This window comes from Hypoxylon trugodes (assembly GCF_022578975.1).
Source record: "Hypoxylon trugodes strain CBS 135444 unplaced genomic scaffold F4822scaffold_8, whole genome shotgun sequence".
NCBI classification, from domain to species: domain Eukaryota; kingdom Fungi; phylum Ascomycota; class Sordariomycetes; order Xylariales; family Hypoxylaceae; genus Hypoxylon; species Hypoxylon trugodes.
Window position 1 is genome coordinate 1,180,468 of NW_026250023.1, and position 25,194 is coordinate 1,205,661.

A 25,194-nucleotide genomic window follows, 5' to 3' on the forward strand; every position below is an offset into this window, starting at 1 on the left:
CGTGCCGGACAATTTCTTTCGCATCCGTGGTCCGAGTCCGACTCAACTTACGGAAGAGCGGACAGTCGGACGGTCACGAGCCTTACTGGCGGTGGATGAGCTGCTAGTTAGCGTAAATAGCAGGGATGTGGCTCAGCACCTCGTTGAGCGAAATTGATCTATGTGAAAGTTCTCCTGTGGCTTGTCACGTCCGCGAGCGTAGCAGGCACCGTCCGTGATGGAGGATAGGTAGTCAAAATGTAATAAAAGCGACGCAGCTTATGCGTGCATTCCAATTCCTGATAGATATGTGTAAAGCATCTAGAATTTTTACTAGTCTTTGACCTACGACACCACGCTCATCCGTGATCATGTCTATAGAAAAGGAGGAAGTACCGCAGCAAGAGAATGGCCAAGTAGGGGACGACAAGATGGCATCCGACAAGTCTACATCGAATAGCGAAACGCAACCTACCGATACCGCTGCCTTCGTCTACCCGTCGGGTTTTAAACTCGCGCTTCTCATGACCTCCATCTACATTTCCATTTTCTTGGTATCATTGGTAAGTAGACGAGCAGCAATATCACTTGCAAGTACCCGCTATCTTGCGAATGCGAGCTAACGGGCATCATTCACAGGATCGACTTATCATCTCAACCGCCATACCGGCCATCACCAACGAATTTCACGCCGCCAATGATATCGGTTGGTATGGCACGGCCTACCTGCTCACGAACTGCACGTTTCTATTGGTATTCGGAAAAGTATACACCATGTTCAACATCAAAATAACTTTCTTGATAACCGTCCTCCTGTTCGAGATTGGCTCGGCCATCTGTGGCGCGGCGCCTAGTTCCGTCGCTTTCATCATCGGCAGGGCTATCGCTGGCTTGGGAGCCGGAGGTATTCAGTCAGGTGCTGTAGGTCTTCCCTTTTGATTACTTTTCTTCTCCTTTCTGATCAAGTCTGCTTAACCTTAACCATAGATAACCATCGTCGTATACGCCGTTCCGCTAGAAAAACGCCCCTTTTACCAGGGTCTCATCGGTGCCGTTTATGGGGTATCTTCAGTCATTGGCCCGCTGGTAGGCGGGGCTTTCACCACAAATGTTACTTGGAGGTGGTGTTTCTATATCAACCTTCCTCTAGGAGCTGTGGTCGTACTATTTATTTTCTTCCTTCTCCAGCTCCCTGATCGAGATAGTGAAAAGGATGTCTTGAAGCACAAGTTGGTTAAACTCAACGCCGAAGGCCTAATCGCTCTCTTCCCCGGAGTGGTTTGCTTGTGCTTGGCTTTGCAGTGGGGTGGTTTCACCTATAGTGTGAGTACTCGGCGTAGCGTCTCCATTGTATTTGACTGGTAGAGCTAACCCCAGCATAGTGGAGCGATAGCCGTAGCATTACATTACTTGTTCTCGCTTTCGCGCTATTGATCGCATTTGTCGTAATTCAAATCTGGAAGCCGGAGAGAGCGACGGTACCCCCGCACATTTTCGTCCAGCGTAGCGTCGCCAGCGGTTTCTTCGTCAGCTGTTGTGCTGGCGCACACCAGATGCTAGTGCGTGAGTTTGCCATACCCGATGAATGCCTGTGAGGCTACGCGCTGACTCAAGAACATCAGTTTATTACCTCCCGATTTGGTTCCAAGCCATTAAGGGTGATTCGGCGGTTGAAAGTGGTGTCCACCTTCTACCACAAGTGATTGCCCTGGTTATATCGTCCGTTCTCGCGGGCATATTAACGAGTCGCATTGGTTACTATACGCCATTCTTGATTCTCGGCATTTGCCTCACTTCAATTGGAACCGGCCTAATTACCACTCTCGAGGTCAATACGACGGTGGGTCAATGGATTGGTTATCAGATCCTTTACGGCTGGGGTTTCGGTAGCTCGGTCCAGGCACCTAATGTGGCCGCACAGACGGTATTGCGACGAGAGGAGTCCTCAATAGGCGTTTCGCTCATGTTGTTCGGTCAGGTTCTTTTTGGGTCTATTTTCTCCTCGATCGGTCAGAACGTTCTTGATGGTGAATTGGCCAAGCGCCTCGCTGGTATCGCGAACATTACCCCTCAACAAATAGAGAATGCTGGTGTTACCGGTATCCTCGATATCATTCCATCTCAGTCGCACGATGCGGCCTTGGGAGCCTATAACGACTCATTGCGTGTCTGCTTTCAGGTTGCTCTCATCATGTCCTGCATTTCGATTATTGGCGGCTTAGCCATGGAGTGGCGTAGCGTCAAGCAGAAAAATTCCAATAGTACCCAAAGCGCTGAAGATGGACAAGCAAGCGAGAGCATGACTCAGCAGGGTTCGACCGAGTAGAAGGGAATGATGCGTCTTGGACTCATCTATCCGAGGTGAACTTCAATGAGGGTGAACGTGCGCCCACCGAGGATATAATTATGTACCTCGAATATCGCCAATCCTTTAATCCATAGAACATATTAGCTTAACAAAGCAGAATAATATTAGATATAATCACACGATAGATGTAATAAAAAACTCACTCATCTCGCGGGGCGATTCTTCGCCACGTCACAAATTTAATTGTTGGTCGGTGGAAAAGTCATTTGGCATGCATCCGAATCCCATAACGTCGCTGTCATTAACCGTGAAAAAGGAGGGATCCAAACCAACGTTCTGTCCATAATCGAAACTCTCGAAGTAACTTTGGGCGGATAGTCCTGGCATGTGATCAAACAGTGCTACATGGTGGTCAGTATTAGATATTTGAAGTAATGTGGATTTAAGAGATACTCACCATCTGAAGGAGCCGAATCAGGCGGATTTGATGTATCTACATCTCGGTGCAGCACAGTCGCAATAGCCTTTAATGCTCTCCGCGCCTCTGTAGACCGTTCAGCGTTTTTCTCCCAAATGCCAGCCACGAATTCCAAAGCTTGTATAATATCATCTTGCCGATAAAGAGTCCGCGAGTTTGCCGTCTCCGCGTTTTCCTCATTGAATCTACCCAAAGCGAGACACAACATCATCGTAGCTTGAAGAAACTCATGATTAAGTGACGAGCTAACCTTCCAACGTATACCAAACATGAGCCCTCCAGGCTGAATCTCTTCGTTCATTCTTCGGTGATGTTCTAGAATTTCCAACGCAGCCTCGATACATAATTCATTAGACTTGGCGGTTTCTTCTCCGGTGGGGCCTTTCATGAAGCTTCGTCGATGGAGGAGATAAATAGCCTTGTTAATAAGGATATTTAAAATCATTTGGTGTAGTACAGTGGCGGGTGTATCCACAACGGAAGTTTCGATCGACTTATACCTGAGAGAAGGGGGTATCGCGTCAACAGTATTTCGGAGTTTCGCGCTGAGTTCAGCTATCGTAGCGGATGATGGTGGACCGGCTTCGGTTGCGTCATAGATCTCCGCCGCCACTTTGATGACAGGATGCCTATGGATGATATATAAAAGTGGCGTATGTTCTGTCAATGGCCTTTCCGGCGGGATTTCGTCATTGTCCAAACCAAGGTCTTGATCAAACAAGTGTATAGGGGGTCGTGCATCACACTGAGAGTCCTTTATAATGCGCGGCAAGGCGACTTGGGTGCTAGTGAAGAAGTCCATCTGGTAGAGGGTTATCCATATTCGTCGCCGAATCTCTGCCTGCAATGGCCGAATATCTTGCCAATGTGATGGGTCGCGGTGCAGCCCCATGCGCAATGCAAGTCGGATGATAACGCCAATTAGTACCCAGTTACCAATGGACGTATCGACGTTAACGTTTTGATCCACCGTAAAAAGTAGTATCAACGTTTCTATGGTATATTTGCCCGGCCGGAGATAATCCCCAGCAACTAAGCAGTGGATCGTGGAAGCGCGGTAAGCCTCTAACGTATCTTGCGCCTCCGCAGGATATATGCCAAGGGTATTAGCATCTTGCTGCTTGAGAAATGCAGACACACTCATGATACCGAACAACAGCCCGACCCACATAATAGGGACATTAGAGGGGTTATCCCAAAAGTTTCCATACTAGATCGGCGAGTAAATAGGTGAGTTCGAGGGCGCCTATGTGAAGTCTTACCTCGTAGAAGAACTTGTTCCGGGGCAGGATAACTACCCAAAAAGTAAGTCGCCACACAGGCATACCAGACTGGAATTGGGAGTACTGAGATCATAACTTACATCGACCCATGTCGAAAGTATTAAAGAATTGGGAAACATGTCTATCAACCACTTTGCGGGGAGGCATCCTTGCCAAAATTTGTTCTCTTGGGAGGCGATGTGCACTATTGAGGAGGGAAATCTTAGTCGCGGGGTGTCTGGGCGATGGTCCGGAGTCTGGTTCTGGGTTTGTAGGATTTTCGGGGTACTCTTGGGACAGCTCATCCTTGAGGCGTCGGATCTAAGAATGTCAATCGCTTGTTGGTTTAACGCAAGATTTCGCAAGACAAACCTACATCCTCCAATATCGTAACCCAATGAGAGCTACCAGTGTAGATTGTGTGGTTTTCGGTAAGACTTAGTTTGCCCATATTGTCCACAACGTGGTTATCCGGGGGAGTTAATGACGGATCCGAGCTATTGTGAGTACTTTGGGGTTGTATCCCCTCTTTTAATCGTTGGCGGGAATTCTGTTGTGCCATATCTCTCATCTCAGTGACGAGGCTTTCAAGGCGAGCTATCCTCTGACGAGCCTGTTGGCTTCTGGTGGCACGAGGCCGATAGTCAATAGCATCTTTTCGCTCTTGCTCCGAACAGCTATAAACACATTCCACAGGCTTCCCACGCCTCGTACAAGCTCCACAGGGAGATTGTCTGTCGCAACGAAGTCTAGAAGGAGTTAAGCAGGATTCATGTTATCCCCGAGTAAGACTAACTCACTTGCGACCTCTACAAAACGTGCAGCTTAGAATCGGCTTATCGCGTCTTCTGCTGTGGGATGATACTTGTGACATTTCTTAATTATCAACTAAAAAAGATATTAAAAAGACTTGAAATGACCGCGATAGTCACTGCTAGAGTGCAGGACTAGGTGGTCTTTGGAGACAACGTAACAGCGTGCCATGACGATGTTGAGCTAAGCGGAGATAACGGCTCGGTCCGTAAGCGCTAAAAAGAGATCGGAGTTGGCGGAACTTTAAAGCGAAAATCTACCCCAATTCGGGATACATAGGTACACCTTCCAGCCACCGTACCCCGCCACCGTGAATCAGTAATGCCTCATCCAGGGGGTGGCTAGATACATTTCCTAGAGAATACTTCAAAACTTATATGGTAAACCTCTTCCGTCTAGGATGCAAATTAAATATAGGTAATTAGCTGGGAATTTTGGTAGATATATTAAATTAATTATTCGTATACCCCATTCGGAATCAACTGTTGGTCTATAATCGACGGGCCTCTAACCCCGACGCCCACTCTAAATCGCCAACTAGGAAACGAAGATAAATGGCCATCTCCTATTAAGTTAACAGATCGATATATCTGCATGCCTCATTCGCACCAAGGACATTCTTGTTTATGATTTCCCACCATATTCCAATTCCATCGAGGTATTCCAACATCTTTCTATCGCACTCCAATACTGAACAGGGTGCATCCTCATGTGTCCAACATGTGGGGAGTCCTCAAACATTTCTAGGTCTATTTTATAACCACTAGACTGCGCCTGCGCTGCATTGGCCTCAATATCTTCCCATCCGATTATATCATCTGTCTTTGAATACAAGAACAATCTTGGCGCCTTGGTCGTCGCTATTGTGTGGTCCAGAAACACCCTACAGCTATAAACGCCGGAGGGTACCCTTCCAAATGCCTTCTCGACCAGGAACATTGCGTACAAGAATGCCCACCACAACCCATGTGTCACTGCAAATGGCCATGGAAACCATTTTGCCGATCCCAACGCCATCGCCTTAGCCCATTTGCTTACTTCTGTTGAAAACACAGTGCTTCCAGGTGTGGAGTCAACCACACACAGGTGGTGTGGAAGCGTCTTGTCTTTTCCGTGGCGATACTGGAAAGCGTTTAACGTCGCGGCCATATATATCCCTCCGGTATTGGACATCGCATGCAGAATGACTCGTTGCGATTCATCATCCGGGTCCGAGAATACGGCGTCGATGATGGGCAGCATGACCTTCGTTCGCTTTTCGAGCGATTCATATGACGCTGCGAAAGTCGACGAAATAACCATCAAAATCCGAGCCGCCGGGAATAATTTATGGTAACCATCTACATATTTCGCGACATGTTTAGGGAGACCATCACCCCAGCCGTAGACAACAATCGTTGTTGGTTGGTTCTGCTGAGTGGTCTCGAGTGGATCGGAATCGGGGTTGGAATCTTCATTGCGGAGAAAGATTCGATCGGAGATAGGTGTGAACCCCGGGAATGTCGAGCTCTTAGCGACCATAATTATAGCATGAGACAGCGTTGAAATTATAGTGAATTTTTGAACTTTTGCATAATATTCTATTTGAAACGTAACATAGATATCTAGATACCAAACACTCGTAACATATTAAATAAATTTGACAAGTTGATTATTTCAAAGATACCTACGCAGCCTACCTATCAATTTGATCCCTGCCCCCCGTTTCTATCAGTAAACTAGTACGGTAGCGATCGCTGTAATGTCACTCTGCCGGCCCCATTGGACGCCATGAAAAGCACCATAATAGTCCGCTCCGAGAACCGAGGTAAGTGGGGCCAATGCTACGGATTAAGATTTTTTGTTGGGAATAGAAGTCCGGATTATGGAATCCTTCGATTCTTTCTTACTTATTTACACGGCATCGACGTAAGTGTTGAGCGCCGTAGCTTAGATTTCGGGCCGTTAAGAAGTAGGTGCCTAAAAGGTACTTAGTAAGCGGCTATTAGTTATAGGGGTTTCACCCTATTACGTGGAACCACTTCATGACGCAGCGAGCGGGAGATTCATCTTTTCAGAGCGCAGACATCTCTACACCGGAGTATTTTCTAGGAGTAATATAATACTAGGTACCTCTGTGTAACCTGTAGTTGTACAACATATTCCAATTTAGGAGACGACAAGTTGGACATGCTCATACTCCATTGCTAGGCTTGCTCTTTCTTCGCTTCCCCCAAGTCCAGTGCGCTCTTGGATTTTCTGCTAAAATCCGCATTGCCTTAAGGTCGCCCGCTTTTGGCCCAGATTCCCTTTCAACAGCCTCTACCGCAGCCAATGCATACTCCTTCGCCTTCTCCTCCTCGCCAAAAAGCGCGAAGTTCAAAGCTGCCCGAGTATACACTTGTCCAAGATAAATGTCGAGCCTCTCCTTGTGATAAAGGTTTACCAGTTGTGCACCGGTCTCCGCAGTGACAAGTGTCTCATTGAAGTTCTCTAAAGCGGTCTCTAATTCCTCGATCTTTTGGAGCCTCGCGTCTGAGGCTGCTGCCTCCTCATCACTCATGCTGCAGTGTGAACAGGCACATTCAAATCCCCACTGGCGTAAGCGGGAGCGGCGCTCTTCTCGCGAGAGCATTAATTCGATATAACTAATGCTTAGCTCCTCGCCTGGCGCAATGTCACGCGCAGCAACAGTTGTATGAGTCATGTTATTTATGCGATAGTGGATACTAGATTTATGAATCGTATTAGCCAATTTCCCATAGTCTTTAGAGACGTGAGCTTACTTTGGTCTACAATCATGGTTGAATCGGGATATCTCTGGATAACAGCCGAGGTGGCTCCCAGAATCATTCGCTCCGTCAATGTACAGTTGAAAACAATTCGTTTCGATCTTGTCATGAACATCTCTGCCCATCTGTCCCATGAAGAGCCCTTGTCCTTTACTAGGGAGTTTTCCTATAGCGATGTCGTAGAGTACCTCTCTCGTCCCTGGTTCCATGCCCACGTGGGGAGCAGTTTGCACCATCATCGTAGGCGATCGTATTAAGATAGTTTCACCCTTGAGGATCTTTCTATCGGCGATAACTCCAACTCCCTTTCCACGTATTTCGGCTACATGAAAAGGAGGAGTAGTCGTCGTAGAGCTGTTATTATGCGGGAAGTTGCTCGCTATTTGTGCATTCCTTTCGGTGGTGAGAAGGACAATGCCATCGCCTATGCGTTTATTTGAGAATATACATGTCCCATTAACGCAATGTTCTGGGCCTTTCCAATCCGGATGTAGTGAAATAGAATCATGGGCCCCCTTTTGTCCTTCTGCAAGTTTGCCTCGTAAGGAACTTCGTACTGGGATTTGACTAGCACATATTTGATCCCCGATAATCTGCAATGGGCTCCATGGGCAGGTACCTGATTGGAGAATCGCTTCAGCCGTCCCTCCGAAGAGTGCGAAGTAGCCATAGAAGGCTGCGACGCGCATGGTTGCTGTTTGTAGTCGGGGCTACCAGGACTCAATAGCTGATGGCCCGATGAAACTTATTCTTAAAATCCTTAGAGTTTCTCATATGTAACTGGAAAATGTGTTCATATCGGATCGGAAAAAGGAGTAATAGGATCGTCCAAAATATGTCGCTTTTCGTTCAACTCTTTCAGTTTACCCGGGCTTGAAGGGGGCGATTTCCATGTGGCTGGTAAACAACCATGTGTTCTGCCTGTTATTATGATCTGCATGTGGATATTACCATATATTTCAAACAACTTATTGCGATGACCAAATCTTCGATTTCAAGCCCCCAGGTCCCTTTTTCGTGTGTCACGTTGAGTCGCTCCGCCGGCGGATTGGGCGTTTGAGTGTATGGGTGAGCCATGACATCGCCCTCTTCCATTTAACAACATAGCAACCTCTATAAAGGCATCATTCCCCAGGTAGAACTATCTATATAATAAATAATTAATCATTGTAATGTGCGAATGGAATAATTTAGCTATACCCCTATAAGTACCTAGATACATTATATATTAATCATATAATCAAGCCCCTAAAGGTCTCAGTACCGCTGATTCACGTCACACAATTCATAGGGTTAGGTAATTACTGATTAATCCCTTCTAGCTAATTGGTCTAGGTTGTAATTGCTCTGAGTCTACGTCTGGTTGTACCTAAATAACGGCTTTACGGTGATTAACGAAACCTTGATGTGGTGATGTAATCGAACATAGCGAGTGATGTTAAACTAAAGTATATATCAAAAATGGATAATTACCAAGAAGGAAGATGCTCCTGCTTGAGAGTTATAGTAAAGTAGCAATGGCCCGTCAGCGGCCGATTATTTCCCCAAGTGGGCATACTTCCATCGGGTTTCCTAATCGGGTGTGTTACACCACTTTCTGCTCCTCGAGATCTAGGCCACGTGGGTTTCACCAAGAGAGGGGATTCATGAACACCTTTCCATATTCATCAATTCTTACCTACTAACATCTTTTAGTTACCGCCTAATTAGTACTCCCTCGAAAATGCCCCTGCTGTCAATAACCCCAGAAGACTTCGCCGCTCGCGATTTTGACTACCTCATCCTCGGTGGTGGGACTGCTGGACTAGCACTTGCAGCGCGCCTATCTGAAGACCCCAATGTGATTGTTGGGGTCTTGGAAGCAGGTCCAAACGGCCTGGGAGACGATACTATTGATGAGCCCGGAAAATACAATGCTCTCAAATACGATTGGAAGTTTGAAACAACTCCGCAACAAGGACTAGGTGGACGGAGTCTTGCCTGGCCAAGAGGGAAGGTTCTGGGAGGTAGCAGCGCATTGAATTTAATGACATGGAATCGTGCGAGTAAAGAGGACTATGATGCTTGGGAGAAATTGGGGAATAAGGGTGTATGTCTCACGACCCCCTTTATGGACTTAGATGGTTGAGTGTTTGCTGACAGTCGTTTTTGTAGTGGGGTTGGGATAGTCTACTGTAAGTCTTCCTTGTAGCGACTAAGTATATTTACTAAATAATCTTTAAGTCCCTTTTTCAAGAGGACGGAGGGGTTCCACCTATCAAAGGAGGAATACCAAGACGATCACCAAGTCTACTCTGGTGGGGAAGCTATGGGCACTCAGGGGCCAATCCATATAACACGCTCTAAACAGTACTCAGAAACACACGAGCTTTGCCACAATACTCTCAATAATCTCAACATACCGGAGAATAAGACACACCTTTCCGGGTCAAATGTTGGTGTTTGGAAGAATCTGGTCTCAGTACATCCCGAAAGCAACACAAGGTCTTATGCAGCATCCGCATATCTCGAACCGAACTTATCGAGGCAAAACCTCTTCGTGCTTACGGAGGCCCTTGTTGAAGAGGTCATCATAAACCAACAGAGCGGACAATGGACCGCTACCGGTGCCCGCTTTACCCACAGTAGCAACTCCTTCGCTGTCTTAGCATCTAGGGAAATCATTCTTAGCACAGGAAGTATCCAGTCGCCACAACTTCTTGAGCTCTCCGGGATAGGTAACCCTCAGATTCTCGAGGAGGCGGGAATCGAGGTCAAAGTAGCCAATCCCAACGTTGGCGAAAACCTCCAAGACCACCTAAGTGAGTAAACATGTCGCCTCCACTTAGTATAAGCTAATTGTCTACCAGCAACCGTGACCGTCTGCGAGCTTGATCCATCCGTAGAAGAAATGAGCCCTGGTCCTCCAGGCAATCCACTCTGTTACCTTCCATTATCAATTATAACTGCACAAGATAAAGTCGAGCGGATCGTTTCGAAGATCGAAAGACTTGAGAAATATCCACCAGAACAAATGGCGATCCTGAAGGGTCGATTCGATAGCGGCATAAAGCTTGGTCATGTCGAGTTCCTCTTGGAACCAGGGAACTGGAACTCAAATTTCGTTCCAGAACCATCAAATAGCAAGAAATATGCGAGTATACTCCAAATATTGCAATACCCCTTTTCACGAGGAAGCATCCATATCCCAGGATCACGGCTTAGCGCCAAGGATAGGCCTACTATTTCAGACAAACCAATCATTGACCCCGGATATTATTCCGGTGCTCATGGAGAGATAGACCTAGAGATTATGACACAGTCCATGCGTTTTACCGATAAAATATTCAAGACAGCGCCATTATCGGGCGTTGTACTCTCAAAGGGAACTCCTTCGTCTTCTGTAAACAGTGATGATGAGTTAAGAGAGTGGGTTGTTAATAACACAAGTACTGATTGGCATCCAGTAGGCACTTGTGCAATGGGTGGTGGTGGTGGTATTCACTCAGGGGTAGTCAATGATCGACTTCAGGTATATGGGGTGGAAAGGCTAAGGGTGGTCGATGCAAGCATAATGCCGCTACAAATTAGCGGGCATCTTCAAGCTACAGTGTATACTATTGCTGAGAAGGCTGCAGATATGATCCGAATGGATAATGTTGAAAGAAGGGAAGCTAGGGGGCCGAATTAACTCGCTGTGGAGGATATATGCGGCTGTGAATATCATGGCTAGGGAGTTATCGCATTTGTCGGCTCGTACGCAGGGTATATAGGATACCACTTCAAAAAGACAATACCCTAATGTGAAAATAGCGTAAAGATTTTCATTAGGTAAACATAATATTACATCGCTGCGGATCTGAATAGGCATCAAAATCCCACATTCCAGTTTATACTATTGGCTTTCCGTTGTCCGACCAAGTCATATCATGCCGTACCATGATTCCTTCAAGAGGAATATCCGGGTAAGTCGTGGGCAGCGAATTTGGACCGCCATAGCTGCTGATATTGACATGATGGACGCCACGGGAAGCCAAGGGGAACTCTTCGTCTGTGTCCAGCCTCTCGAACTCTCCATCCGTTCTACTATTTAATTTCTTATTCGACGACCTGCCAAGTGTGGTTATTCTGCCTATCGTTGTCGCATTCGATGGCCTAGAATGAGGATCGCCGTAACGCAATTTACGATAGACAGGTACGAGTGTCGGAAGGCACGCGCCTATGTGTACGAAAACATATTAGTTAGCCATCTAGGATTTCAAATTGATACTTCTCAAACATAAGATTAGGTAGCTGATAGTGGTTTTGTATCTGGGGGGAGGTCTTTGACGAAATATAGCAGTGTCGTGAAAATGTAGGATATTTTATCCGTACCTATAATAGCTACATATATTTCGACGACTGAAGCGACACTTCCCGGGATAAATTGTTCTAGGTGAATTAGCATGTAACACGTTGATTTTGATCGTTGATGTGACTTACTAGTAAAGTTAGTTGTCCCTTCATTCCACATCACTGCTGTGAATATTGTGCGTGTCATGCTAGCTGCGGAAGCCCTAGGATAAAACGTTAGCCAAGAAATCTACCTTATAATGGGTATCGGGGCACACTCACATTCCTCCTAAAAGAAAGATACCACAAACTCCAGCTTTTTTCGACGTCGACATCTTCAGCTTCAATACCTCCCTAATAGGAAGAATCAAAATGGCAAAGTCAATGACACAATTGGCTATTGAGTTTCCCATGAAGAAGAGAATTGGGTCTAAACAATGTGTCGTTGGGAGTAGTTGAAGCTCTTGGCGCCAGAAAGCTTCAAGGGGCCGGCATTGTACCAGGTTTACTATCTGGATGGCAATCAACCATCCAATGCATATCGAAGCGAGTATAACGCTGGAGGTTTTGACGGCTCGAATAGGGAAAACCCTTCGATAGAACGCAAGTACGCTTAATTTTACTAAGGTGGAACTAAATCCGTAGAATATTTCCGCCATGAAAAGCATCTGATGATAGTTGTTAAATTAACTGTCTTAAGGATTGTTGCGTGAGAAACCTACTTCAAAGCTAGTCCTAAGAGCCCCAGGTTCTTGACTGACAATTCTGATGTCTCGCCCTAGCCCTCCTCTCACCACGGCGACAGTACTAGCAGCCAAGAGACCTGCATGGATAACGAGGGCTGAAAGCACAAGATAATCGTCAAGTCTGAAGGCAGGGTCAATCAACCTCCTCGCCCAAAACCGCAATGCCACGATCACAGTCGCAAGGAACCCAAGTATGTAGGAGGGGATAAGGGCGGCGGGTCCATCGTTCGAATAGTCCAGCGGTGGTTGAGCTTGATTCTCCGTTGACATTGTTGAACGTGCGTTACCATTCAAAGCGTGTTGGTAAAGTTCCACAAGTTAAGCTTGATAATTAAGGCGGGTATCAATGCAAGAAATAATGATAATTCAATCTAATAGTCTATGGCCAATTATTAAAATCCCCCACGCTACCCTTGGTTGTTGTTGGTGAGACGTCGCTGAAGAGAATCCTTCAAACCACCAACATCAATTTGAGTATACGCAAGCCAATCTACAAACCGCACATAATGTAACACTTTAATGTTGTTTTACTGGCACTAATAAGTAATGATCGGAATGCCCATTCATCAGGCTCGCAGTTCTATCGGGAGAAAGAACAAATAGGAGACAATTGTCGCGGAACCCCTAACTTATCTTTCTCAGCCCCTCATAATTGTATTACCAAGTTGGCATATATTGTAACACACAATATCGCCGTTCATTCCTTCGGGCGCAGGGGGTTCTAAATGCCGATTTCCCCCTGCTCCAACATCAACAATAATCGTGTCATGTCGCCTAGAGCAGCTAGACGACTAACACACTGTAACGCAGCCAACGGAACTTTTGCAAATCGAGTAGAAAATATTTCCCATCCCCCCGATTTTAGATTTGTATAAGATGGGGTTCATACAATATTTCGCGCACTAATCCCAAATCGTTAAGACTCCGAAGCGATACAGGCAAATCCTATAGACTTGGACGACTTCACGAAAGTATGGCGAACCAGCACGCACATCCACTCATAGCATATGAGCCGTTCAAGTTTTTATTCCGTTTAGCATACATCGGAACTGTCGTCGTTCGCTTACCATTTTGGATTATTGCAGCTTTAGTCCAGCCCCTTAAACCATGTTCCGATTGGACCCCAAAGCAGACTCTCATGATGCCGATCGTATATGCGGTACTAGACGTAAGATCTAAAGTCGGCGTCACCCAAACCCTTTCACTTAAAGGAAAGAAAGAAGGAGACCGATTTCAAGTCATTGCGCCGTCTGAATCAGACTTTTACAGAGGCCCACTAGTATCAGATGTTAAGCCTACCACGATAGGCGGCACATGGTTTCCTCAAGCACCAGGTGGAGACTTGACTTCAAAACATGTCATTCTTTATTTTCACGGCGGTGCTTTCGCTATAGGGGATGGTAGGACCGGAGAATGTGGGTTTCTTGGGAAAACCTTAGTCGAACGAGGTGGCGTGGATGCTGTCCTATCTATTCAATATCGCCTTGCCGGTTACTCCGGACTCAATCCCTTTCCGGCCGCAATCCAAGATGGTTTAACAAGTTACCTATTCGTCCTGAACGTCCTCAAGATTCCAGCGCATCATATTACCATCGCTGGTGATAGCGCCGGTGCTAATCTCGCGATAGCTCTGCTACGATATATTGAAGAGTTCGGAGAAACTTTGAGTATCCCGATACCTAGATGTCTAGCTGTGGTATCACCATGGGTAGCACCCCTCGACTATGACATTTCGCGACACCCAAGTCGAAGTTCGGACTATCTCCCTACGTCTTTCCTGAGGTGGGGGGCACGTTCCTATGTCGGACACTTGTCCAACGCTGCGTCACACCCCTATGTTACACCATTAGGAAACCCATTCAAGACTAAAGTGCCTATTTTTGTCAACACCGGTTCGGTAGAGATCTTCTTCGAAGCCAACAAACGTTGGGCGAATGAAATGAGCGATGTGGAAGGCAATATAATTCAATTACACATTGAGAAGGCTGCCTGTCATGATACTCTTTACGTCGCCGATATTGTTGGGTTCGAGGAAAGTGCTGGGAAGGTTGCGGAAGAAATAGGGGTTTTTATTCGCAAATCTTAACCCATGATACTAAGCGAGCTGACGGATCATGGGGGCTTTTTGGGGGACGGACAGTTTCAAAATGCGACAATAGTAATGGATAGACTTTTTCCTTTGTAATATGAGTAAGGATACATGCAGACAGACTACTTGATCTAATGGGACGGACAGAGCCTTATTAACTCATCTTGTTTGACCGCGTTGGACGCTGACGATCAGTTAAATATTGTCCTATTTGATGAAAACTCAACAATTAAGGAGTCTTACGTGAGGAACTACATATGCAATTTCAAGCACCAACAACGTCACATCGCCCCCCTTCCCTCCGTTCTACGTGTATTACCAACACGATTTGCGAGAAATTATGAACTCTCTTTAGAGTAGAGTATTTATTCCCACTTCTCGAAGGTGATATCTATAAGGATCTGGTACTTGAAGCCGGTAGAATTTTACTCGAGTTTATTTCTGTTAAAGCTGGTTATTAGCTCGTACCTCTCTCCCAGAATAGGAAGACTTAACGACCTGCTTTTGCCGTTGCTGCCCCTACGCTAGTGCAAAGCAAAAGGGCCGGCACCTAACCCCGTTGCGGGCCGAGGTGGGGCTATCCGGAAGTCTAGCTTCGGCGTCCTATTCTGTATTTGGACACAACATTTCCTTTTTAGCGCTATAACAGTGCTCAATTCACAGACTGGTCAGCTTACCACGCCCTTAGAGTCATCTCGGCCTATGAAATTCTTACTTGGTAAGCTTTACCAGCCAGCAACCTCTTAACCTCCCTAAAATTGAAAACCATGGCTTCTAAAGCCGTCCTTAATGTGGAAGACAGCCGTTTGATATGTTTCACCGGCATGGACTTGCCGTCTACCCGATTGTAGGTACGTCGAAGCCTTATGCCCCTGTGTCTATACTACGCAATCATTCGGGTTTAACGATTATTCGTCTACAACTATTTGCATCTGGCGGTTTATGGATGCAACCGCCTACTCACAAAACATCCAAAATAAAAATAACCTATTTGCCAAGTGTATAGGACACGTTCGGCAACGCAAAGTAGAGGGCAGCGCTAAATGGGCATCAATTTCGTGTATGAGGAGTTCCATCTAGCCAATCCCTTGCGAAAAACTTGCGGATTCAGCGGCTCTGAGGCTTCTGCGATCAACGTTAAGGAGCCGAGATATAGTCACTGCTAGATAGAGGATGTGAAAGGAGCGTTAGTGATTCTGACTAGATATAGTCCCGAAGATGCCGCGTGCCTTGGGTTGGGTTATAATAACTGATTATTCGTAATTCGTATCTAAGTTTCTTCTAAGTTGTGTTGCCAGGAAGAATATGGCGGCGGTCCGCTAGTACACGTACTCGTGCGCTTTGCCAAAAATAACTTCTACAGCAGTGACTTAGACCTGCATGTACCAAACCCCTTCTTATACTTCTTATTCCTCAAAGGCGCCCAGCTTGGAATCATCTCATATACCATATCGTCCACCTCCAATCCGACGCAAAGCTCTTCCATCATTTCATCAAAGAATGAATATACAAAACGCTTCTCGTAGTAGGTTTGGTTCCAAGTAACGGAAAGGGTAATCTCATCCTTCCAAGTCCAAAGATGAAATTGTAAAATCGGGTTCGTGAGGTTCACCCCCACCCAAAAGTCAACCACTTCTACGCTCGAGGCAGGGCGGCCTGGATATGTGTATTCATGCTGGAAGTAGTTCTCGACTTTCCCGAGACTACTTAACTCAGGAGTTGTGGTAAGTGGGAACCCTGGAGGCGGCGGCGTGGAAATTAATTCCATGAGACGCTGGATTCCCACTTCAGTGAGCTGAAAGAAGCTTATCGTTCTACCGCTACCGTCATTCGGGTCCCAGACCTTATCGAGATCCCTGGAGTAGCTAACAGTCAGTTCGCGTACTATGGTCTTAAAATCCTTCCCAGGGATTCGTTCGCCTCGAAGATGGTGGTCTGTCACTCCATCGACACATATAGGAAGTCCAGAAAGCAATACACCCATGGGTGTTAAGGCTTCTTGGACTCCAGCCTCTCCCAGGGTCCCTCGAAGATCAATTGGAGCAAATATGGCGTAGGATTTAGCCATAGGATGTTGAGGGTATCTTGCAGCCACACGGATAATAGCAGCATGCACGGCACTCGTAACAGATGTTTCTATAGAGCGGCAAGCGTCGGCCAGTCTTTTCGAACTCGAAGTATCTAGGCGGATCGCGACGCGAGAACACGAGCTCGGGGCCGCAGTCTCAGCGCCTGGGGTAACAGGAAGACCGATACTAGGCAAGCCTTTGGCGAATTCATCCACGAAATAATCAGCCCCTTTGCGTAAAAGGAACGGGCTCACCGGCGGGATCAATGCACCAGTATCATCGCGTGCATCTTGCAATCGCTTTCGAATTATGTCTTCAAGGTTTCTTCCAATAGGAGGGTTGAGGGGCTGTTCCACGAAGTATTCTTCGAGTGGAACGTCGAGTCCGAGATGAACGACCCTTGCCAAAACAGACATAAGTCTACTGCCAAGTGTAAGTAGACCGGTCCCGTCAAGCAGCCAATGTTGTGACGCAATGATGATCTGCTCTGGGGTTGGAAGCCAATAGCACGTAGAAGTGCTTGCTGGTTTGTAGTTTGAGAAGAGTGCGTCAACGTTTGAGCACTCGTCGCGCACGAAGAAGGTTTGCGACCAAGATTCCTCGTCAAACTCGCCGACTGTGACCTTTGATTTGTCTCCGGGTTTAGCTGGGTCTGGCGGGATGGCTACCGCAGCCAAACTTGGATACTGTCGCCCGACAGCTAACCAAGCCCTCGAAATGTATCGCTCCACATTAACGATGGAAGGCGGGAATCGGACGCGGAGGTCAAGTATAACCAGCAGCTTGCTATGGTTAGAGGGAGCGCCCATTTGTGTAGCCATATTAAAATATGACTCCATGGCCCCCATAGAGCGGGTCTGCGTCTTTCCCTCCATTGCGGAGAGTACAGTAGCGGAAGCTCTATAAAACCATTAGTGCCTGACCTTATAGCGCTACAGAACAGCTAACTAGGAGATTATATAATGATGGTTTGGGGACTCACGTCAAAGTGGACTCTGTTCTAGTGTGATCGTTAAAGGATTACATACGTATGTCCGTTGATCGAGCAAGAATATATCTTGCGGAGTGGCCGAGACCGACCAATGACTGACAATTACCGGGGTAATATACTTAAAATAACACTTTTACTGGGTTCATAGGCGCTAAATGGAGGATCTCCATTCAAGTACTAGGTACCTAGTTAAAGTCGCATAGGTAGGTACCTAATAGTTCCAATTTAAAAACATATAAATTTGGGCGAGTTTGACATAACAATGTATAAGTGAGGTTATTTTAAGGGGAATATATAGACCTAACCGGACTACGATGCGAAGGTTTACTTCCAAGCCGCCGGACCTCAAGCTCTCCCACGGAGTTTAGGAATTCATAGTATTTTGGGGGGGTATGGTATCTTTGAAAGGAACGGACTCGATAAGTGGGTAGATCTTTGTCGCGCAGAAACTTATGCCGTGGTTGGGGTTTCTACCGTGTCGGGAATGCCGTAAGAATTAAGTATCTCCATAAGTACCTACCTAGGTATATAAGAAATGCTACTTAACGATGATAGCCATTATCGCGTAAATTTCTTGTTTCGTTGTAGCTGAGGTAAGCGCGATCCCACTGGATCTTCAAGACGATGATTCCCATGGGTATCACGTGATCAGCATAGTACGTACCAAAGTAGCTACCTACCAGCTACCTGTGAGTACAAACATATGTAGGTAGCCGAGACTTCATGACGGTTACCCCTAAACTAACTTATTATGGCTTAAACACCGAGTCAAGGCATATGAAATAGTTTATAACACGATGCACCAACGCCGGCAGTGAGTCCGGACGGCGTGTGGCGTACCTGGGTAAGAGTCGCGGGACCCGGCCGTCTCTGCAGCCAACAACCCATTTCCCGTCCCAACCATGAGATTCTCTAGATCTTAGTGGCTGGCTGATTTATCCCATCTAAATCGAGTTCTAGTATTAAGGACTTGTTCCAAAGGCAGATGTGATGGAGGTACAGAGAAATATGACCGTTGCCAAGTAATGTATCTTCAAGCCCCAGCGAATGTGCATGGGCTAAGAGTTACATTCCGGTACATGTACATATTTGCCGGGGTCTCCTGCGTAACGCCGCAATTCCTGATGTAACTTGAGATAGTTATTAGTAAGAATTGATACCTGTATTACGCTACTAGATACCTAATATATTTTTCAGTATACCTACCTGGGTATGGAAAAAATGCAAGGTTGGTAGTAGCGGCTACTTCTTTGCAGTCTTTGATGGGAGATAGTGGAAATGGGCCCCGATTATATTAATTACGCCGATAAACTATCAGGTAGTTCCAGATCCAAGGCGTACCAAGACCAATTGATTTAAGAATATAGTCATAGGTTTTTGGCATCCCTGATCCTGATCAAAGGGGATCTCTACGGAGATATATTGGCCGTTTCTTGGTACTGCTAATTATATAAATATTGCTTGATCATTTAAGCAACTTAAAGAATGTTTAAGGATCAAGTAACTCATTTATTTACCTTGGTAAGTAAACTTATCCCGAGGAGATCACACGGTTGACTACCTACCTAGGTAGGTAGGTAGGTACCTATGAGTACCCACTCGCTAACCCAGGTAAGAGGATCCTAAAGCGTTCATCTCAGATCATACCTAATATATGAATCCAAGTGATTGTAGTATTTTCAATTTAGTGCATTAAGCGCTAACGCAGGTATCACGTCAGAGCTCCGAGAGAGGTGGTATATATACCCAGTAGAGATCCCGATCCCCCAACTAGATCAGCGGTGAGTTCGACGGTTCCTATATATGGGTTAGGCAGGTAGAAAAGCCTATGCGAATCTTTCTTATTAAGGGTATAACCCTGGGAGGTAGGTCCTTGCGTATCGATACACAACCACTCTACTGTGTTACCTAACGCCTATTCACGTTCCGGTCCCGAATATAAGAAGTCTATGGTAGGGCTGAGAATAGCCTACCAAATTCGGTACTCATGTCGATTAACATATGATATAACCTATCGTGGAATGTAGATTGTAACCTTACGTGGGCTCCTAGACGGGGGATTTATAGAAACGTTTTCTACCGTTTAGTGACGTTTTATACGTTTCGAACATACCGTCTAAAACTATGAACCGTTTCCCCTGGCGTTCGTATGACGATGTCCAACTTCGGCTTTATTGTGTAGGGGTTACTGGGTACTCTACCGTATATATATATGACTATAAGTATTCTAGATAGAGCTATCTACATACGCAGATTCTTTATAACTAGTGTGGTCGTAAATATCTGAGTCCTAGCCTTTTCAAGCTCCGATATACTCTGGCGAAGTCCCTGGGGCTTCTCTACGCCCAGGCTCCGAATATCGTGCGGTAGGCTTAAAGTCGCTCCAAAATTCTGAACGATCCAAACGCAGGCTGAAGTTATTCATACTAATATTTATTTCATCGTCTAGGGCGCAATCGCATGCGACTGGACGCCTATGAGCTATGGTGGCGTAAGGGGCTTCTAGGTGCATAGGCATCAAAGTGTTTCGAGTTAAAACATCCGACGCATTGATATCTTGGAGTTGCCCCGGGGCCGTAATGCTCAATTTCGGTCATTGCTCCCCCCGATATCTTTATGTTTCTCCGTCCCGTTGATCGGCACTAGCTTGGCGTCCAACCGGCTGCGTTGTGGCGTTAGAATCGGCGCTTCGCGTGAGATCCTAGCCTATGGTGCAAGTCTACGACTCCGACGAAAAAGCCCGTGTCTTGCAAGGTATTCCTTGTTTTTGGCATCTAACATATGTAGGCTTCTCTACGTAGACTCTAGTCTCGCTGCAGCTATTGCAAGGGACTTTACCGCCTCAGAATCGTAGGTGGCTTTAGGAATCACCGGCAATTCAATATCATTGCTTGCACCCTTGAAGATTACAAGAGAAACTACCTATGTCAAAGCGAAATACGGATATGACCCACCGTGATCATACGGCGCAGCAGCGATTACGTAGCTATTTTCCACATAGCATATGATATCGATATTTTCGGAAATGTTACGTATAAATCACTTTTCACAGCTTAATTAACCTAGCAGGTAGCAGGTATCCTATTTAGAGCGGATTCATTCTTCACCCTTGTTATCACATGCTATTGCGATATATCACTTACACTGCAAATCCCTCTCCGCCGGCTTTCTTCAAGTACTTGCGATCCCAACCATATAGCTAATGCGCAAAGCCACAGAACAATACTTCCCGATCAATGACTTTAGCGAAAGGATCCTGGTTGGTCAGAATAGGGTAACTGCCGTGATGGAAAAATTGCTATCGGTGGTCAGATAATCCCACTCGAAAGATGGATACTTAGGTGGTTCTACACGTATGTGTGGAGTATATGGAGGCGCGTACTACACCGAACGCCAAAGAACAATCCCACTCTGTTACCGCTTCTTTTCCTGCTGCCTTGCTGCTACTATAGTACCCCGGCACCTCGAAGATATAAAGAAGCCCGCAAATATGATAGGTGAGTGATAATTGCCTAAGTTATCTCACCTACCTACCTAGGCAAGGTACTAGTACTACGTAGGCTTTTATAAAAGGGATGGAACTCAATAATCTCGGCCGAAAAAACATGACTGGTACGGAAATTTATTCCAAGTTGGGGCGGTGGGTCTTATTTCCACTATCAAGTTAGTGATGGTTGTGTTGGTTGGTTAACCTCGCCCAGACCCCTGAGCACCTAGGTACCAACAGGACTATCCGTTTGTGTTTGACCTCAACTTATACAGCTTGGTTTTCCAATCTGAAACGGTTTGAGTTAGATACTGGTAACGCGCATGAGTGGTAGATTACTCATCTACAATGTCCTATGGAGACCACCTTTGTCCTTGCTATCACCTAGCATCACACGCTTAGATGTTTCCTCCTTGCTTGTGATAGCCTGTTGAGCATGTTCTCTAGGGATTATCCTTCTGTTGGAAGTTGTTTAGTCCCTAAAGAGGGGTCATCTTGCGAGAGCGGTAGGTAGGCTATAAAGTGATTCAAGAATGTCTAAGTGCATCCGCAAGGGATAAGCAATGAGGTCTGGTCGTTGGAAGCTGATCTGCATATCAATTAAGCCTCATTGCCCAAGCAGAAATGATATCGATCATATTTACATTACCTAAGTATATGTATTGGCTCAATGCTACCAACACGCCCTATATTGAAGTTTTATGCAGCTACAACCTGGTGTAAGGGGTGCGTGGCATGATTTGAAGCGACTGTTCTCGACCACTCCGTTATAAGCATTGAGAAATCACTCCTTTGAATCCAGCAGGAAGCGACAAAAGCAGATCATTCGATCGATATATCTCGGAAGTTGAATATTCTAGGACTCCCACGACGTCAAGCAATGACAGGAGGCTCGTTGAAGTCTTACTAAGATGCATCATTTTGATAGCCTTCACCTATCCAGATAAATACTATAAATACAGGGTGCGTGACGCTAAAGTCGGTACAACATGCGGGGAGGTTTTAGTGCTTACCTCCCTGTAAATACTGGTGTACCAAAGCACGGAGCGCTAAATCCCACTAGAGCTTTACCGGAAGTTAGCGCCCACTCCTTGTAAATATAGCGGATCTTCAAGAGACTAACCCGCATATTCTCCGGTCGCTAGAGGCGGGGGTACGCTAAATTCAAGTTTCCCCTCCCTGGCCCCCACGATTATAGTGGAGGATTATGCGCAATCCTGACACTGATTTGATCAGTAAATTCGATCACAGCAGGTACCTAACGCGCTAGGTTTCAGTGAATAGCATTCTTTAGTTATAGCACTCTACGCCCTGTACTTAGGTGCTGCTCAATCTTTAACAATGGTCCACGGGCGTCGGCCTAAACGGATCTGACCTTGGGAAGATACATCCGCGAGTACGCCCCAAGAGCCATGATAGGGAAATAAAACTTATAATTCGGATATCCGATCATGCTGGCGGCCAAACTTAGTATGCATCTCTTTGCGATTTTCCATGATGGAGGTTTGCTTACCATGTCTGATTGAAGACGCCCTCGACACCCTCCTGTAACCACTCGCCGTTCGGTTGCTGCCGGTCGCAAATCAACTATCATGAATATTAGCAATACACAACGAGTCATTCTATATCTGAGTCAATATTTACCTGAAGACCTCTTTGAATCGGCGTCGGATCGGGATAGCCAGCATGCATCAGTGCTAAAACCGCCCACGCCGTATTAACCACCTGGCTCTTTTCATGTTGGATATACCGTCTCTCAAGACACGATAGATAGTGCTCTCCCCAGCCCCCATCATCCACCTGCTTGCTTATAAGAAAGTCACAGGCCCGTCGGACGGCGTCGCTATTATGATACTGCTCACCGACACCCTCTAAGCTCTGCACGGCGAAGAATGTAGCATACGTGAAGCAAATAGCCCACGCGCCATACCAACTTCCGTCCGCTCGCTGGGCGCTGCGAACAAATTTCGCAGCGCCATTGATAGTCCTGTCGATCTCGCGCCGTCGGTAATCCGGATAATATCTGCTAAATAAAGACAGAGCCGTTAAGACCGCCGTGGTACACTCCGGATACGAGTGTTCCACCATAATCTGATCGAAGACTTCTGCCGGGTTAAGTAATTCGAGATAATCCCCACCCCGTGTCTTCTCATAACTTGCAAAACCACCGTCAGGATTTTGCATTAGCAGAAGAGTGTCCACACAGTCTTTCAATCGCAAGTCCTCGATATGCTTTGGGAATGACGATGCATTTTGGAGTAACAATACAGCTTTCAAGCTTTCGGCTGCGCAGTCTGATACGATATAACCGTTACTCTTGGTGCTAAAAGGCCAACCCCCTTTTCGTGGCTGGCGGAATGGATCGTCTAGGTTATCCCGTAATTGAGACATGTCGAGAAAATGGTGAGCTTTCTCGAGATTGGATCGGAAATCTCGGTTTTCGACGAGCCCGGATTCCACGACGGCTTGCACGGTAAACGCTGTATCCCATACTTGGACCCCGTTGGTGCCATTGCAGGTCATACCATCTGGTCCAAGCCACAAGTATGTCTCGACGTGTTCGCGATGGTGTCGTAGTCGTTCGGACGAGAGACCATCCTCAAATACCGTGGCAGTCATGTGAAAGGCCTTGTTTACGGGCGCGAGGCAGTTATAATTAGTATTGCGCTCTTCCCGTCTCATCAGCTCTGATACTCTCCTATTCGCCATGCGGAAGAGCCATTGCGGGCGAAGGTAGTTACACCAAAATGAAATGAGGGTGAAGAAAAATAGGAGTACGGGTGAGATCTTCCGTATAGCGTCAGTAGGAGCGGTAAAGTTACGGTAGTCCAAAAAATTGATGGACGCGTACGATTCCGTATAGATCTCTTCTCGGATCTCGGCGAGGAGGGGTGTGAGAGGCATCGTACATCGATTTGACCATAAGTACGAAGTCGGGAGATAGACCACACGACATTGCACCCACCAGCGAGACGGGTGGAAAGGGAGCCAGCTAGGCAAGAGCCATAGATCGGCGGGAATGCAGTTGACACCACTCCAGTCAAACAAATTCAAACAGGCCAGCCATATTTTTCCTCATTGAGGTATCCCTATAGCTCCCCCTAATCCGCGATTCATCATTAGCATATGAAACAATGCATTTCGTTCCCGGATCCAAGTAACGTACCAAGAGATAGGAGACACCCCCTAGCCTTCCTAGCCAGCGGGTGATCCTTATCCAACCCCAAAATCCTCAACATAACATAATACAAACCCGTCGCAAACACCGTCGACTTGCCCTCAAGATGCAATCCCCAGCCCCCGTCTTCATTAACATGATGCGCGAGATACCGCGTCATCTCAATCCTCCACTCCTCCGGAATCGGGGTCTCCGAGATATACATCGCGAAAATCAAGCCCGGGAGCAGGAAACTTGGCCCGCCATATTCGCAAGCCCAATGACCCTCGGGAAGTTGAAGGCGCTTATAGAATTCGAAACCTCGCCGTGCTGTGTCGTCGAATGATGATATCTTGCTTTTCGGATGGTGGCCATTTTGATCCGTCAAAGGTAATCCCAAAAGATACCGCTCCGCCGTACTCTGTTCTTGCTTAACACTTTCGTCCTCACTGAGGTAAACCCAGCGATGATCTCCATCCTTGCTTAAAAGACGCCAACGCGTTGGATCTGTTCTAGGCACGGATACCATGATTGAATTCCTATTACGCGCCGATTGAAAGAACATATATGTTATGAAACTATGGCAACTACAAATTCAACATCACCCAAATCTTTAGGTATTTTTGACTACACCTATTCTAGCGCTCCAAATTATCTTATTATTCAGCAGGGTCTGAATAGCGAACACGAACACGATCCGAATCCGATTTGATCTTCCTTCCAAACCCTGGAA

General features: G+C 46.4%; 9 protein-coding genes across 9 annotated transcripts; 3 read left to right on the forward strand and 6 right to left on the reverse strand.

Annotated features, from left to right (window-relative positions):
- Positions 1–410: 410 nt before the first annotated feature.
- F4822DRAFT_438221 (major facilitator superfamily domain-containing protein) lies at positions 411–2,472 on the forward strand (the record flags this gene model as incomplete). Its single annotated transcript, XM_051462492.1, has 6 exons — positions 411–542; positions 619–900; positions 967–1,302; positions 1,362–1,542; positions 1,602–2,240; positions 2,456–2,472. The coding sequence occupies 6 exons, from the start codon at positions 411–413 to the stop codon at positions 2,470–2,472; spliced, it is 1,587 nt and encodes a 528-aa protein (XP_051311270.1).
- F4822DRAFT_345814 (fungal-specific transcription factor domain-containing protein) lies at positions 2,312–5,010 on the reverse strand. The gene is made up of 7 exons (XM_051455874.1): positions 4,828–5,010; positions 4,404–4,776; positions 4,129–4,348; positions 4,028–4,059; positions 2,745–3,975; positions 2,491–2,688; positions 2,312–2,415 (listed from the first exon to the last, which is right to left on the reverse strand). The coding sequence occupies exons 1-6, from the start codon at positions 4,899–4,901 to the stop codon at positions 2,519–2,521; spliced, it is 2,100 nt and encodes a 699-aa protein (XP_051311271.1). The 5' UTR covers positions 4,902–5,010; the 3' UTR covers positions 2,312–2,415; positions 2,491–2,518.
- A 179-nt stretch (positions 5,011–5,189) lies between these two features.
- On the reverse strand, positions 5,190–6,502 carry F4822DRAFT_413156 (DUF829-domain-containing protein). Its single transcript, XM_051459029.1, has one exon. The coding sequence runs from the start codon at positions 6,359–6,361 to the stop codon at positions 5,465–5,467; it is 897 nt and encodes a 298-aa protein (XP_051311272.1). The 5' UTR covers positions 6,362–6,502; the 3' UTR covers positions 5,190–5,464.
- A 293-nt stretch (positions 6,503–6,795) lies between these two features.
- On the reverse strand, positions 6,796–8,419 carry F4822DRAFT_345855 (SET domain-containing protein). Its single transcript, XM_051455875.1, has 2 exons — positions 7,606–8,419; positions 6,796–7,548 (listed from the first exon to the last, which is right to left on the reverse strand). Exons 1-2 carry the CDS (start codon positions 8,298–8,300, stop codon positions 7,014–7,016), a joined length of 1,230 nt encoding a protein of 409 aa, XP_051311273.1. The 5' UTR covers positions 8,301–8,419; the 3' UTR covers positions 6,796–7,013.
- Positions 8,420–9,273: 854 nt separating this feature from the next.
- F4822DRAFT_413161 (GMC oxidoreductase) lies at positions 9,274–11,714 on the forward strand. Its single transcript, XM_051459030.1, has 4 exons — positions 9,274–9,700; positions 9,766–9,785; positions 9,835–10,412; positions 10,461–11,714. Exons 1-4 carry the CDS (start codon positions 9,335–9,337, stop codon positions 11,279–11,281), a joined length of 1,785 nt encoding a protein of 594 aa, XP_051311274.1. The 5' UTR covers positions 9,274–9,334; the 3' UTR covers positions 11,282–11,714.
- Positions 11,382–12,938, reverse strand: F4822DRAFT_445451 (uncharacterized protein; the record flags this gene model as incomplete). Its single annotated transcript, XM_051463381.1, has 5 exons — positions 11,382–11,809; positions 11,965–12,021; positions 12,073–12,146; positions 12,205–12,590; positions 12,645–12,938. 5 exons carry the CDS (start codon positions 12,936–12,938, stop codon positions 11,481–11,483), a joined length of 1,140 nt encoding a protein of 379 aa, XP_051311275.1. The 3' UTR covers positions 11,382–11,480.
- A 703-nt stretch (positions 12,939–13,641) lies between these two features.
- On the forward strand, positions 13,642–14,754 carry F4822DRAFT_445453 (alpha/beta hydrolase fold-3 domain-containing protein; the record flags this gene model as incomplete). Its single annotated transcript, XM_051463382.1, has 1 exon — positions 13,642–14,754. One exon carries the CDS (start codon positions 13,642–13,644, stop codon positions 14,752–14,754), a length of 1,113 nt encoding a protein of 370 aa, XP_051311276.1.
- A 1,235-nt stretch (positions 14,755–15,989) lies between these two features.
- F4822DRAFT_345881 (uncharacterized protein) lies at positions 15,990–17,940 on the reverse strand. The gene is made up of 2 exons (XM_051455876.1): positions 17,809–17,940; positions 15,990–17,726 (listed from the first exon to the last, which is right to left on the reverse strand). Exon 2 carries the CDS (start codon positions 17,699–17,701, stop codon positions 16,115–16,117), a length of 1,587 nt encoding a protein of 528 aa, XP_051311277.1. The 5' UTR covers positions 17,702–17,726; positions 17,809–17,940; the 3' UTR covers positions 15,990–16,114.
- Positions 17,941–22,653: 4,713 nt separating this feature from the next.
- Positions 22,654–24,599, reverse strand: F4822DRAFT_413165 (terpenoid cyclases/protein prenyltransferase alpha-alpha toroid; the record flags this gene model as incomplete). Its single annotated transcript, XM_051459031.1, has 2 exons — positions 22,833–24,599; positions 22,654–22,774 (listed from the first exon to the last, which is right to left on the reverse strand). A coding segment is annotated over exon 1 (1,282 nt), but the record flags the coding sequence as incomplete, so codon positions are not given.
- Positions 24,600–25,194: the final 595 nt, after the last annotated feature.